The sequence below is a fragment of the Pyrus communis genome, chromosome 6 (assembly GCF_963583255.1).
Source record: "Pyrus communis chromosome 6, drPyrComm1.1, whole genome shotgun sequence".
Lineage (NCBI taxonomy): Eukaryota > Viridiplantae > Streptophyta > Magnoliopsida > Rosales > Rosaceae > Pyrus > Pyrus communis.
Window position 1 is genome coordinate 24006159 of NC_084808.1, and position 14467 is coordinate 24020625.

A 14467-nucleotide genomic window follows, 5' to 3' on the forward strand; every position below is an offset into this window, starting at 1 on the left:
TAAAAAAAGTCATTAATATTTTCATAAGAAAACTTGATTAATTTGTTAAAATTTTACGTATATTGATATAAAAATGTACCAAGCAATAAAATGTATCAAAAATTCAAATGTACCCATAGGTAATAAAAACTACCAATATAATCAAATGTACCTCTAATAAAATTGTAGAAAAAAATGTTCAACCAAATTCTTAAAAGAAACAGATGTTTAATTAGCAAAATTAAAAAACGAGACACTTATATTAAAACGCCCCGACCGTGTGGTACATGAACAGATGCCCTTGGCACTTCGGTCGACAGAGCAACTTATATGGACAGAAACGCCATGACGATCACAACCACATACGCCTCTGAGGGACCATGCAGTTTTAATGCAATCTATAATCTCTGCAACCGTTTGGTATACGAACACATGCCCCTCATGGCCTCGGTTGGGACAGCAACTTAAATGGGGTTTCTGTGCATATTGCTGTCCATCTAGTCCATCTAAGTCCTTCTGCTGGAGAGGGGATTGCTGCCTCACATGCCCCTCATGGCCTCTGGGACAGCAACTTAAATAGGTTTTCAGTCCATGTTGCTGTCCATCCAAGTCCTGTTGCTGGAGAGGGGATGGCCACTTTTCTCGAATTTGTCCATAAATGAAAGTACGTTCAAACCAAATAATGCCATCCACATTTATAATAGTACTGATTTTTTTTGTTTACGTTATGGCACTGGTTATTTTTGCAGGGTATCTGAAGAATGCAAAGGTTTGTATGTATGGCCTAACCATATGGTGAGTTGTTTCTTCTTCTGCTAATTTGTTACGCATTCAGGCAGGGACGGAGCTAGAAATTTTTTTTAGTGGGGGCAACCCGAAAATCAATTAAGAAGATCTTATTATAGTATGGCTTATAACCAATATGAAAATAGGGATGATTTCAAATGATAATGTATCACAATTCCAATGTTACAAAAATTTTAGTGTAGTAGTGGAAAATGGCAAAGTGATAAGAAAAATATTAATACATAATTCCACGAGTGAGGTTTTTAGGTTTGAATGACAAAATAAGAGCACTTTTGCTCATATAATATTTGATATGGAGTATACGCAGTATGAAAGTATGTTGAATACTAGGTACATATATTTTCTTCAAACATAACACGTGTGTATTATATAATTGTAATTTACAACTTAACAAACGAATCACTTGAGAGGGGACATATGCCCCTAGTGAGCCTTCATTAGCTCTGGCCTTGCATTCGGGTGAGTTTAAATTGGCACGCCTTGTTTGCATGGCATCTAGGGTAGAAATATAGAAATCTTTAACTATGCTTTGAAAACTCCAAGATAACACCAACTCCAAAATTTCCAAAAACTCCAAATGTTTCGAAACTTCGCAATTAGAAAGAAGGTTTGATTCAGAAATTTAAAAAAAGAGATCTTGCTTCCAATTTGAGCATATCGAAAAGAAGGAAAAAACAAGAGATTTAAAGTTCTGAATCCGAATCCCCTTTTTCCAAGCCCAATTAGCAGTGTGAACATATTTGGGAAGAGATCCGGTCCAGATCTCTCCCATTAAAGGCTCAAGATTAAGTGATCCGAACATTTCAAATATGATCCAACGGCTATAATTATTATAACTTTTAGAAGGTCCCTTGTTTGTAGTCATTAAATCAAATTTCAACGGCCCATATCATTTGATCCTGAGCCTTTGATTGGAGAGATCCGGACCAGATCTCTTCCCAACATATTTGGATGGACGTTCATGGTAGCTCTTGGCATGAACACAGCTATAAGGTCAGTCGTTCAGTCCCACATCCATACGAAAACATAACAAACTTCTAACTTTTCAAAATTCTTAAAAAGATCTTAAGCGTCTAATGAACTAGGCGCTGCTCACCCAAGAACGGCAAAGTTCTAAGTCATCATCACCCGAGACATATATCCGTCTTTGTTTTCAAGCGGTGCAGAGGTAAAAGCTCTGGTGAAGCAGCTCACTCCATTGCTGGCGACCTGCATTGTTGTAAACAAACAACTTTCACCAGTTCTCTCAGGGGTCGCCACTGGAGCATGATGGTAAACTGTAGTGGGTTATGTGAACACAGTGTGCTTCTCACAGGCCATCCTGCTGTAATGGGTTATGTGAATATAGTATGCTATGTATTTGTGGTTCCCTTGGGCCTAATCACGGGTTACAAGCTCGACGGGTTGCTGAGGTGAGTTCTCGCAAACTAACCTAACCAACATTTGCTTCGAACTAGTCCTTTTTCCGATGATTTGTAAAACCAGCTGGAACAAAGACGTAACGGCGCATATTCTGGTCTGTCCAATAACAAAACGTAAGCCCAGACGTATATGTAACGAAATTGCGGGCAGCAGTAGTTGAAGATGGGATAAGGAAATAGGGAGGGCAAATAGTATCGAAAGAGAACAGAGACCATACAGATTCAAAAGGAAAGGGCATAGAATTTTGAAGTTGAACGATTAAACAGCATTCAGACATTGATAAAGATGGCTCGCTCAATCACAATGGAAAGACAACAAAGTCCCTCCCAAAGATTGAGTTATAAATAAAATCGAGTTTTGAACATGCCCGACTCATACAATAAAAGAAAGATTGAACACAAAGGAGGGCTGAAAGTAACATAGATCTTGTGAATCCTTGTATGGCAACGGAAGTCGACAATGAAAATAGTCGATAAATGAAATCTTATGTTGATATTCCTTAATGTTTTATATTGTTGCATGAACTGGAACGCCAAAATGGCGGTAGCCCAACCCTATCGACATAAAACTGTGCAATTAGAACACCGCCTGAATTACTACAACTCGCGTCATATGCTTATATAGCGTAGGTGAACAAATTATGAAATGCAGCTATATGTAGAGCCTAAGAACATCTGCTGTGATAGTTACTAAATACTTATCGGATTAATACAAACGACAGAAGTTCTATACAAGTTTACTCTTCCTCTATAGCATTCGTTGAACATGTAACTAACACAAAAACTCATGACAAATGAAAATGAATGTGAATCTTAAGGGTATATAATATGCAAAACAATGATAAAACTGTTATGCAGTCGGATGACCTCTAACCAAACTTGCACATTGCTACAACCATAGAGACCGGCAAAAAGCATTTGCGGCCATACATCCTGTGCATTGGACTAACAAGATAAAGTTAAGACATACACCCTGCACAAATGTTGTCTAAAAGAAATGAAATGCACAAATGCAAAAATTTGATCTCACAAGTACAAGTGGTGTCGAATCGACATGAATTTCAATACTGCATTCGCAAAGCATACAGAGCAACGATCACAAATTTTCGAAAACGGATAATCCTGAATCATAATGCCAACCAAAATGTAGCAAACAGAAATCCAAACAAACCCATCACCATAACAAAACATAATCATACATTCACCGAAAAACCATTCATTTGGAAAAACAGAAATGTATATAAATATCCGCTAATTAAACTTCCAAAATATAACATAAACTGTAGCTCAGCAGTCTAAACTGAAATTTCAAATCCAAAAAACAGAAACTTTAATCCGATACCCCAATGCTCAAAAAACAAAGCAACACAAACCTAAGCGGTGAGCACGACCGCGCCACCGGCCTCCTTAATTTTCTTCTCTGCGGTCTTGGAGATGAGCTTGGCCTTCACCACGACGGGCTGGTTCTGCGGCAACACGCCCTTGCCTAGGACCTTGAAGAAGCCGTACTGAGTCACATCGATGAGCGGGGCGTTGTCCTTGGTGGCCTTGTCCTTGGCCTCCTGAGGGAGGAGCGACCAGAGCTTGTCGACGTTGACGATGGGGCAGTAGAACTTGTTGCGGAGCTTGTGAAAGTACCTCATACCGACTTTACCGAAATACCCAGGATGGTACTTGTCGAAGAGGATCCGGTGGTGGTGCATGCCTCCGGCGTTACCGCGACCTCCGGGATGCTTGCGGTGCTTGCCGATACGACCGTGACCGGCGCTGACGTGGCCTCTCTTCTTGCGGTTCTTCTTGAATCGGGTCGTCATTTCTCTCTGTTCCCCGAGTCTGCACCTCCTTCTCTCACTCACCTAGCTAGGGTTTCGGCGGCACTGAAGATTGAGGGAGGCGGGGAATTAGGATATTTATTGGGTAGGAATTTATGTGAGTTTACGATTTCGCCCTGAGTTAGGTTAGATTGTTTCTCAGCCCATAATCCGTACTCTTTGCCATAGCCCAATAATCCGGCCCACACAAGAAACATGTTTAGACCTATGTCTACCGGTGTTTCAATTTTCTCATATTGCACCGTAAGGTTTTAGAATCATATCATTTCGTCTTCTATCATGTTGAACTGACTTCTAGACTGTATAGAGACCACACTTAAACATTAAACAATTTGTCGTCGTTTCGGAATATGATTCGTTGATTGAGAAGAAGGGGAAGCTCCATCATGACTTCGTTTGGTAGACTCACCGGGACGACGCCTTATTAACCAATCGGATCTCGCATGAAGAAGTACCCTACGGAGTCTGTAGTGTCTTTCGTCCTGTACAAGCAGATAACACGCTTTCTGCAACAACGTGAGGAATGGAGCAAACCCAGCGATATGTAGCACAAGATGAGTTTGGTGACTCTTGGTTGGTCCGGTTCAAATGTTGACTTGATGTAAGAATTGATACAATTTCAAATCGGTGACAAATTGCAACCTTGAGAAAGAAGTAGAGAAATTCAATATTTTAGCCCTGAAATGTACATATATTACAAGAACAACCTAAAATTACATGAACAAGATGATGAACACCTCAATGATACACAGATACAACAAAGGGGTTTGTACAATTCAGTTTTGAATAAAGAGGGCAGCTCCAACTAAACCCAACCACAATGTCAAACCTATCCAAAAGGCTTGGTTTTTCTCCAGACCGATTGGAGGCCGCCATACCATAAAGTCTCCGAAATAGTCTTTAGACGAAGAGAGCTGATTGGTCACTGTTCCGCTGCTAATCGGTTCCTTGTCTTTGTATTTATCACTCCACGTTCCAGCATAGCTGCATTGCTCAAGCATCATAAACCGCATTAGTCAGGGAGGATTTGAGATGAATTGCAGGAAATGATAAAACACTGAGACGTAAATGGGTGCTCAAGACCAAAAGCGATATGGTCATGAAACGGCCTCCAAGTTATTCAAAACTAAGTCACTGAATTGTGAAGAAAATACGGCCAACGGTTTTAGTTCAATATGTTTATTTGCAGCCCTGCTTCTCTAGAACTAGTAAAGACTAAGATAAGGGTGACACCAACTCAATGCACTGATTTCAGACAGACTCCAAATGTTAATTGAGAGAACTTCAAGATTACCAAATGTTCGTCAAGAGGTTAATTTTCGGTTTGACCATCTTAAACAAAGATTTAGGGATCAACAATGTATCCATTACTTTGGAAGGATCTAATGCTCAACGACGAGGGCACCAAATGTGGTGGCTTTATAATTGATACACTGAGAACTGGAAAGCCCTATGCAGGTAACACAGGGATTGCCCTATGCAGGTCAGAGGAAACACAAACTACCCACATATAATACTACACTAAGTACTAACCATATGCTTAAGGAACAATTAGTCAATTACAACGCTTTTGTTGAGTCAAAAGGACCAATACCTGTCATAACTGGAACCAATGAGCGGTATGGTTACCATCTCCTCTTGGGATATCTTGAGCTTTGGCGCTTGCAAAATGTAACGAAGCTCTGCGGCTTGGCGCCGGATGCTGACACTCGGGTGCTTCTTCTCCAATTGATGGTAAAGTTCAATGCAATCGGTATGGCGGTTATTAGCCTCGTAGGCCATAGCAAGCCAAATTTGTATCTGAAAAGTATACCGCCAAAATTTCCATTAGCATTGATCAAACATGTAGTGGCATTAACACGATTGTCAAAAGGAGATCATCATAGTCAATGACTCAATGGGACTTAAACCAACCTCACCACCGAATAACGTGGGCCTAGGAATGATCGTGAGCGCGCCTTCTAAAAACTCAATGGCACGGCCGTACATGCCCCTTCCATACGCCTTCTGCCCCAAATCAAACATCAACTGTGCCGTGGCCCTCCGCTCCGCCTGCTCCTTAGCCACCTGCCCTCGTACCATAACAACAAACAAAATCAATCAATCTCATTACAACTACAATTGGAGCTACCAGTAAATTAACCACCAATCGTGAAATCGAATAACCAGATATACACCCAAAGCAGTGAACTTTTCGAGAATCGAGCTTCAATTTGGTATATAAATTTATTCGGGAAATAATTTCCGCGCAACTCTTTTCTCCTTATGCACACCTCGATCACACGTTGTATACATGTCACATAAGTTATGTGCATCGTTTTATTCAATCTAAAAGCAGAAATAAACCGGGAGTGCAAGGGAAAAAGGGTATGCGCAAATCACTTGTCAGTTATCAACGTAAAATCGGAAACTCTACTACTAAACAGTAAATTAGCTCAAAAGACCGACCTTCTCCAGCTCTTTCCTCACTCTCATCCGCTTCTCCTGCTCCGTCTCCTCCCTGCCGTCGTCTTCAAAATCCTCCTCCATCCGGCTCTGTATCTCCTCCGCCTTCTTCTCCAGCTCCCTCCTCTCCTCGATCTCCTTCACCCTCTTCCGCATTTTCTTCTCCCAATCCAACGGCTCCTGATCGTCCCCGTCCCCGTACCCATTCCCGTTCCCCTCCTCGTCCCTGTCGAAGTTCACGCCGTTTACCTTCGAATTCGCCTTCCCCCGAGCCACGACTCGCTGGCTCCGAGTCTCCCCGTCCGAGTCAAACCCCTTTACCGCGATAAAACCGTTGTGTGCGTGACTGTGCGGGTCCCGCTTCGGCAAGATCAGACTCAGGTTCAAAAGGGTGTCGAGCGCCACCGGACGAGTCTTCCGGTCTGGAATTACGGTCCTGGGCGACGTGACGTCTAGTAGCAGAGCTAGGTTTCCGACAACCACGGCCATCGTGTCCCGGGAAGAGTCAGAGCGGAAGAGAGAGAGGAGTAAGGTATGGGATTCCCGCTGAAAAAGTGACGGTGAGAGAGATATTTGGGTCGTTGATTTATTTAGACGAAAATACCCTTAAATTTACACGTAATTACGTTTTTAATTTGGGCGCCATAGGCAATAGATTCTGTGTTTGGCGAGGGCAATATTGTTGGAAAGCATGTGAACGTGGCGCGTCACAGGCGAGAGACGTGTGGCAACTGTAGCAGCCTCGCTTGTCTCGGGAAAACACGTTACTTACGCCGTCGTTTTACGACAGGCGCACACGAGTCAATACTTTCGCCGGAATTTCAGATATGCCCCATAAAGTTTTCGCTTCTTTACATTTCATCCTTCAGCTTTTTTGATATATTAGTACACGCTTAACTGTAATTTGGTTTGGTTTGCTTAACTATAATTTTAGGGGATATCCAATGAAAGAGGTAACTGTCTTGAAATGAGCATTTTATTTTTTCGGTTGCTAGAAAAGTTCTATGATAAAAAATAAAAAAAATAAAAAGTAAAATTTACAGCTTGATTGAAAAATGTAAGTAGAAATGAAAATTTGCATTTTTTTTACCTCTTTTGGAGGTGGGCTTCGCTAAACAAATAGAGAAAAATAAATGGGATTCTAAGTTTGTATCTTTATTATTGGAGTACAACTCACCCTTACGCTTCAAAAAATGTAAAATGAAATGTAAATGTGATGTTTGCACCTCTCCATTAAAAATGTTCCAATCTTGCACCTCAAGATACTTTATTGTGGAATTAACAAGCAGAACACTAATAATATTTTTTATGTACGGAATAAATTATACATGTTATTATGATTTATAATATAAAATAAAAATAAAACAAAAAAATATTTTAAATTCAACTATTTTCATTGCACAAGAGTTAAAAGTTATTAGTTTAAAGCCAAAATGTGCATTTGCCATGATATAACTTTTGGAGTCAACTATGACTTTATAACTTTTTAACTTTATGCCAAAACATTAAAAATAGCCTAAATTAGGAAGTAGATATTGGCAGTGAAATATGGGCAGCTGAATTATGGAAAAACAATTTCAAGTGACTGAAGCTAAAGAATTCTTGAACCAAAACATATTGCTTTCGTTAATTGTTTTCAATGAGTATTGGCCTAGTCCCCCTCTTGTTTTACTTTTCCTTTGTCTTCATATTATTAATAAAATCTAGTAAAAAGGGGACGAAGGGGGGGGTTTTATGAGTGCAATAGTTCTCTCTCTCTCGAGGAAGAGTTGGTGTCTCACACATGACTGTTGACAAATAACTAATATCCCATAATCCTTCTCTAAATAAAAAAAAACACAAAACTCATTTTTAAAACTTCATGGACCAATCGGGAACCAGTCTAAAACTTAAAAGATCAAAGTGGAACGACCGCAAATTTCCGAGGGTAAATTTGCAATTAAATTTTGTAGTTTTCTATTTTTTTGGGCAACTTTAGTCTTAGAGTACCCGCAACAGCTGACCCGATGTGTGAACTCTCGACTTCCACATCTTCGTCTCCTCGACTCAAACGTACCACGGAGCCAGAGAGAGAGAGAGAGAAAGGATATATACCAGAGCCATAGCTTTTTCTCCATCCAATGCCCCTTCAACCATGGCCAAGCCCCTCTGCAACTTCCACCCTCCTTTCCTCTCCTCCTTCCGCCACAAACAACCTCTCATCACAATAACCCATCGGAAACTCCGCCATTTCACCTCCGCAACCCGAACCACCACCCCCAACCCTCGCCTTTCTCTCTCCACCCATTCCTCCAATTCCACACGCTTCCACTTCTCTCCCCCGAAATCGACCTCCGTCAACGGCTACGCGACCACCGAAGAGTACAAAAACGGCACCGAAGAAGCCGATGTCCAGCTGTCAGAGAAGCTCCGGCAACTCTTCGCGTTTCTCCGCTCGATATTACCGGGAGGGACTTGGTGGAGCTTCTCCGATGAGGCGGAGATTAAAATCTTCGCGAAGCCGGTGACTGTTGCGCGCGCTCTCACTCGGATGTGGGGCTTGGTTGCTCGTGACCGTTGGGTCATGTTTGCCGCTTTCTCTGCCCTAATTGTCGCTGCGGTTCGTCGTTTTTTCTTCATTTCAAACTTGAAAGCTTGTAACTTTTTCTGTCAATTTTGTTTTTTGTATACTGAATTGTTTGGCATTGCTGCTGCTGCTGCTGCTGCTTCAGCTTTCGGAGATATCCATACCGCATTACTTGACGGCGTCAATCTTCACGGCGCAGAGCGGCGAAGTCGCGGTGTTCCATCAAAATGTGCGGCTGTTGGTGCTTCTTTGTGTTGTTTCGGGAATTTGCAGGTCAAAATCTTGTATGGACAAAGTTCCCTTCTTCTTTAATTTTTGGAGACACTACTATAATTTTCCGGCGAGCATTCAATTTCCGGTGCAATGCGGTGGCGCACTGCCCCGCCCTGCCGCTGCAATTCAACCTGTTTAATAAGCATTAATATCAAAATTACCGCTTTTCTGGAAGAAATCTTGATTAAGTTGTTTTTATGTGCAATCACTGAACTTTTCACATTTGATATTTGGAATTTGTATACTTCTTGGGTGGTCAGTAATTTGACACAGCGGCTGACCTCATAATCTGTTTCTGGACTTCAGTGGTATACGAGGATGCTGTTTCGGCATTGCAAATATGCTTCTTGTGAGTCTCTGTCATGATTTTCCCCCCTCTTCAATTCTGCCCCGTCATTTCTCATGCGTTTTTCTTTTTTCTCAATTACTTACTTGGATCCTTTCATGTCATATTTTAGGTCAAGAGAATGAGGGAAACACTATACTCTTCGCTTCTTGTTCAGGTTCTGAAATTCTTAGATTTTTCATTTTCTTGTATCCGTCAAGCTTTAACTTTGTAGATATGCTGGTTTACTCTGTGACTTATTACACAGTATTTCCATTGTAGGATATATTCTTTTTTGACACCGAAACAGTTGGTGATTTGACGAGTAGGCTTGGGGCAGATTGTCAGCAAGTATCTCGAGTTATTGGGAATGATCTCAATATGATATTACGCAATGTTCTTCAGGTTGTTTTACTACTTCAATCATCATATTCTGGTTTATCCACTACTTTATCAATTGATTCTGAGTTTGCCTATGCTCTTGAGATTTATTTTGTCCTTCCCATGGTTATTTTTCAGGGGACAGGCGCGATGATCTATTTACTAATTTTGTCACGGCCTCTTGGTTTATGCGTATTGGCGATATGCTCTACTTTAGCAGCAATTATGCTGATATATGGCCGGTAAAACTTTTCACAGTTTCGTCAGTAATTCTTCCTCTATATGTAGAACTGCCTTGCTATATTACTGTAAAATTTATCGGTTAATATGATTTGGGTGTGTTATAAACTTTTCAATAGAAGAATGGGTAACAATAGAAATCTGTATGCCGTTGGAGGTGAATGATTCATTGTAGTTTGGTCTGTGTTGCTTTACAAAGACAAGTAAGGAATAACGTTGGGGAAAAAAATGTTGTTGTCGTTTCAGAACAACAAGATGCCCTATGACTTCACATCAGATATTAATCTTTATTGGGGAGAAACAGACAGAAATGTCTGTGTCACGCTTGTTGTTACTGAGTCCTGATCTTTCTGTTCATTGTTAATTTAAAAAGGTTGAGGCTTAAAACCTTTCCTTTCTTATAGATACCAAAAGAAGGCTGCGAAGCTAACTCAGGAATTCACTGCTTCTGCCAATGAGGTAGAATTGAAAATGTTAGATATAATTGTTTTGTTGAAGCTTGTGGTTTCTTAAGTGATTTATAGTTTACCTGAGTTTTCTTCGTATAATGTAGGTTGCACAAGAGACATTCTCTTTGGTGAGAACTGTTCGTGTTTATGGAACAGAAGAACAAGAACTTGGAAGGTGAGAGATGCTATAGAATTGAACCTTTTACCAGTTTGAGATTTGACAAGTGCAGAGATGTTTCTTAGTGGTTGACTGAGATGTTTACATCTATGTATGCTGTATAGGTACAAACTCTGGCTGGGGAAACTAGCTGATATAAGTGTGCGGCAAAGTGCTGCATATGGTTTCTGGAACTTGAGCTTCAACGCTCTTTATCACTCAACACAGGTCTACCTTTTTCAATGTTTCAGAGAGATGATTTAGTTTCAAAATAGGCACATTCTGGCATTCATGATCAAGACAAGTTTCATTTTTATTTTCTTCATCCTGCTACTCCTTGTAGTTGACTTCGTTTATTGGCGCACACAATTTTCTAGGTCATTGCCGTGCTGATGGGAGGAATGTCTATTCTTGCTGGCCATATTACAGCTGAGAAACTTACAAAGTTTATATTGTACAGCGAGTGGCTAATTTATTCAACATGGTGGGTGGGGGACAATATATCCTCTCTGATGCAATCTGTTGGGGCAAGTGAAAAAGTGTTCCAATTGATGGATCTATTGCCCAGCGACCAATTTATATCGAAAGGCAAGGAATTTATAAATTTCATGAACATTTTACATCAATATGTTTTTTCCCGCTAAAATTAGTTTAATTGTTTTTTGGTGTTTTCTGTAGTTTATTTGTTTTGTTTCGCACTATTGACGTGCCTTAAATTTTTTTGTTGATGTTCTTTGTCAGTAGTGACTATTCAGCACATCTGCTTTATTTTTTTCTTCTAGTAACTTTTTTTAATATTTTATTTGATTGAATTTTTTATGTTTGTGTGGCAGGATCAAAGTTGCAAAGGCTGGTTGGACATGTTGAGTTTGTAAATGTGTCTTTTCACTATCCTACAAGACCAACGGTATATTCCCTATACAAATACTGCGTCTGGGTTCTGTTTATGACAGCCGGGTTTCTTACATTCCTGGGATATTTTTTAACTAGAAGCTGCTTACTTTGGTTTTTTTGTCTTTCCCACTAAAGTTTCTCATCTTCTACCGAGTTTTTTTTTTAGTTTTGTTTTTGGTTTCTATGCCTTTAGGGGTATAAAAATTACTAATTTAAGTTTATGTAGCATTAAAATTTACACCACCAAATTCCTAATGACAACATTTTATTGTCACCTGTTTCATTTGACTGGGCTGTAGCTGGTTTGAAATATTTATATAATTCTTCGTTGCTTAAAATTGTTAAAATTGCTGATGCAACTAGACATTTGAATAGGTATCTGTACTGCAAAACGTCAGCTTATCGGTGAAACCTAATGAAGTGGTTGCTATTGTGAGTATCGCTGACTCTCTTTATTTATTTCTTATTCTCCCTGCTAAAGTTAAGTACTCAACTTTGCAATCTTCTCATTTTCTTAGGTTGGTCTTAGTGGGAGTGGAAAAAGCACACTAGTGAATCTTTTGCTCCGTCTTTATGAGCCAACAAATGGTCAGGTAGAACAAGTTAAAGCTTTCCATATATGTGTTTCAACAAAAAGAAAAAGAAAAAAGAAAAGAGGAAGGATCTGTGATGCTGAGATTCGGTAGTTGAAATATACGTTGCTTTAATTGCAGATTTTGATTGATGGCTTTCCTCTACAAGGTTTAGATGTCATGTGGTGGAGGGAAAGAATCGGATTTGTTGGACAGGTTCTTATTTTACTTTCAGCATGAAAATGAGCAGATTATTAAGTAGACCTTGTCTTCTTACATTTCATTCTAAACAGGAACCCAAACTTTTCCGTATGGACATTAGCTCAAATATTAGATATGGATGCACTAGAGATATAACACAGGAAGATGTAGAATGGGCTGCAAAGCAGGCATATGCACATGATTTCATTTTATCCCTGCCCAATGGATATCGTACGCTTGTCGATGACGATTTGCTTAGTGGGGGACAAAAGCAACGAATTGCTATTGCCAGGGCTATCCTTAGGGACCCAACCGTTTTGATCCTTGATGAAGCCACAAGCGCACTGGATGCAGAGAGTGAACACAACGTGAAGGTAAGCATTTATTGGCAATAAGCTCCCCACACCCCGAACCACAAGGGATTAAAGGGATAAGTAATTTGATGTGGCATTCCCTCAAATCCAGGGTGTTCTTCGTGCTGTCAGAAGTGATAAGACAACGAGGAGAACTGTCATCATTATTGCCCACAGGTTGGTTGTCTAATAACTGCTCTATTTTATTGTCCAATTAGGTGATTCTGAAAGTTTGCTTTTATACAGGCTATCGACCATACAAGCTGCTGACAGGATAGTGGTAATGGATGCTGGTAGAATTGTTGAGGTTAGAAACTTTGTCTATCCCTCACAGATATCCCTGCTTAGAGAAAACCTTGTAGGATACTATTACTATCGATTGATCTCTCGTACTAGAGCTTTATTCAGTTTCTTTTTTCTTTTTCGGGGTTGAAGTTCGGGTGCATGATGTAGGCACCCACCCAACCAGGAGGCTTAGTGTCTTTTGCACCTGCTATTTGATTATGTAACCTGAATACAACGTTTGTGCTACACAGACTGGCAGTCACAGGGAGCTTCTCGTTGATGGTGGCCTCTATGCACGACTGACGAGAAGACAAGCTGATGCTGTGGCATGATCTAAGAGGATCATGACACCACAAGTTTAACTCGTATTTGTTCGATTAATGTTTATGAGATGCATCATGGACCACGGAGGTGCAACCAAATTTCGTAGTGGTGACTCATACAACACATGAAAGAGAAGTCGCACTGGGTGTAAAGCTGTGAAGCAAGGTCAATAGATCATCCAGCAAAGAAACTGGTGTAGTAGTGATGCTTCGCCATCTCCATTAGGTATGCAAATGCCGCTACAAACGGAATCTGCAACATCGGATTTACCTCTTTTTGGGACGTCCGAAGTATAATTAGAAAAAGCACAGATGTATGGATTGAATCCAGTGACCGGAAATATACTTGTACATCAACTAGAATTTGTGTATGTACTAACCGTTGGAGTCGAGTAAAACGAACAGACACAATTATATCAAATATTTTGAGTTATTAATTGTGATTTTACTACCTTGTTTGGCTCTGGGTAAAATTGCTTAATCCTACCACATTTTTGTGACTCAACTCACTTTCTTTGTGTGAAGTCAAGCTTTTGGGTAGGAAGTAAAATGTACTACATTTCTTTCCTTTTTCGAATCTTTGATACAATGGATATTGGGGAACTTGAACACAGAATCTTGGTAGTAAACGCTTTTAACCTACAAGTGCTTTGACCCAAAAAAAAAAAAAAAAAAAAAAAACAAAAATCTACAAGTGCTTCTCGAGATTAACAATTCATGATAGAGAAATGGTAGATGACTAATGCTAGAGAGATTAAATTTTCAAACCAAATTTGTAAATCAAATGATATATCACCAGTAAGAAATCGGCACGTTAATCGACACTTGATTAACAATTCAATGATCAATTACCACATCATTTGGTTTAAAATTTTGATCTCTCTATCTTTATCCAATAGAGAAATGATAAGTGCAAACTGTTTGATTTATTCAATCTTATACAAAAAATTAAAAAAAAAAAAAA

The 14467-nt window shown here is 39.9% G+C and overlaps 3 protein-coding genes and 1 pseudogene across 3 annotated transcripts; 2 read left to right on the top strand and 2 right to left on the bottom strand.

Annotated features, from left to right (window-relative positions):
- The window catches only part of LOC137736275 (protein DETOXIFICATION 29-like), a 15709-nt pseudogene extending 15068 nt beyond the window's left edge, over positions 1-641 (top strand).
- A 2801-nt stretch (positions 642-3442) lies between these two features.
- LOC137736797 (large ribosomal subunit protein uL15x) lies at positions 3443-4097 on the bottom strand. The gene has a single exon (XM_068476067.1). It carries the CDS (start codon positions 4019-4021, stop codon positions 3581-3583), a length of 441 nt encoding a protein of 146 aa, XP_068332168.1. The 5' UTR covers positions 4022-4097; the 3' UTR covers positions 3443-3580.
- Positions 4098-4682: 585 nt separating this feature from the next.
- LOC137737768 (uncharacterized) lies at positions 4683-7041 on the bottom strand. Its single transcript, XM_068477321.1, has 4 exons — positions 6488-7041; positions 5954-6106; positions 5634-5839; positions 4683-5023 (listed from the first exon to the last, which is right to left on the bottom strand). Exons 1-4 carry the CDS (start codon positions 6971-6973, stop codon positions 4816-4818), a joined length of 1053 nt encoding a protein of 350 aa, XP_068333422.1. The 5' UTR covers positions 6974-7041; the 3' UTR covers positions 4683-4815.
- A 1509-nt stretch (positions 7042-8550) lies between these two features.
- LOC137737007 (ABC transporter B family member 26, chloroplastic) lies at positions 8551-13954 on the top strand. Its single transcript, XM_068476347.1, has 18 exons — positions 8551-9083; positions 9196-9323; positions 9630-9672; positions 9782-9826; positions 9931-10053; positions 10168-10271; positions 10674-10728; positions 10823-10893; positions 11001-11103; positions 11253-11463; positions 11709-11782; positions 12145-12201; positions 12288-12362; positions 12483-12557; positions 12635-12916; positions 13008-13072; positions 13142-13202; positions 13432-13954. The coding sequence occupies exons 1-18, from the start codon at positions 8619-8621 to the stop codon at positions 13510-13512; spliced, it is 2118 nt and encodes a 705-aa protein (XP_068332448.1). The 5' UTR covers positions 8551-8618; the 3' UTR covers positions 13513-13954.
- The last annotated feature ends 513 nt before the right edge of the window (positions 13955-14467 follow it).

What these genes read in the sequence shown, in the direction of transcription:
- LOC137736797 (XM_068476067.1), bottom strand. Translation starts at nt 4,021, where the DNA reads ATGACGACCCGATTCAAGAAGAACCGCAAGAAGAGAGGCCACGTCAGC.
- LOC137737768 (XM_068477321.1), bottom strand. Translation starts at nt 6,973, where the DNA reads ATGGCCGTGGTTGTCGGAAACCTAGCTCTGCTACTAGACGTCACGTCG. An exon ending in TGAGGAAAGAGCTGGAGAAG is followed by an intron (nt 6,107 to 6,487) that starts GTCGGTCTTTTG and finishes GTACGAGGGCAG; the next exon opens with GTGGCTAAGGAGCAGGCGGA. An exon ending in ATTGGTTCCAGTTATGACAG is followed by an intron (nt 5,024 to 5,633) that starts GTATTGGTCCTT and finishes TGAGCAATGCAG; the next exon opens with CTATGCTGGAACGTGGAGTG.
- LOC137737007 (XM_068476347.1), top strand. Translation starts at nt 8,619, where the DNA reads ATGGCCAAGCCCCTCTGCAACTTCCACCCTCCTTTCCTCTCCTCCTTC. An exon ending in GCATTGCAAATATGCTTCTT is followed by an intron (nt 9,673 to 9,781) that starts GTGAGTCTCTGT and finishes GTCATATTTTAG; the next exon opens with GTCAAGAGAATGAGGGAAAC. An exon ending in ATGCTGGTAGAATTGTTGAG is followed by an intron (nt 13,203 to 13,431) that starts GTTAGAAACTTT and finishes TGTGCTACACAG; the next exon opens with ACTGGCAGTCACAGGGAGCT.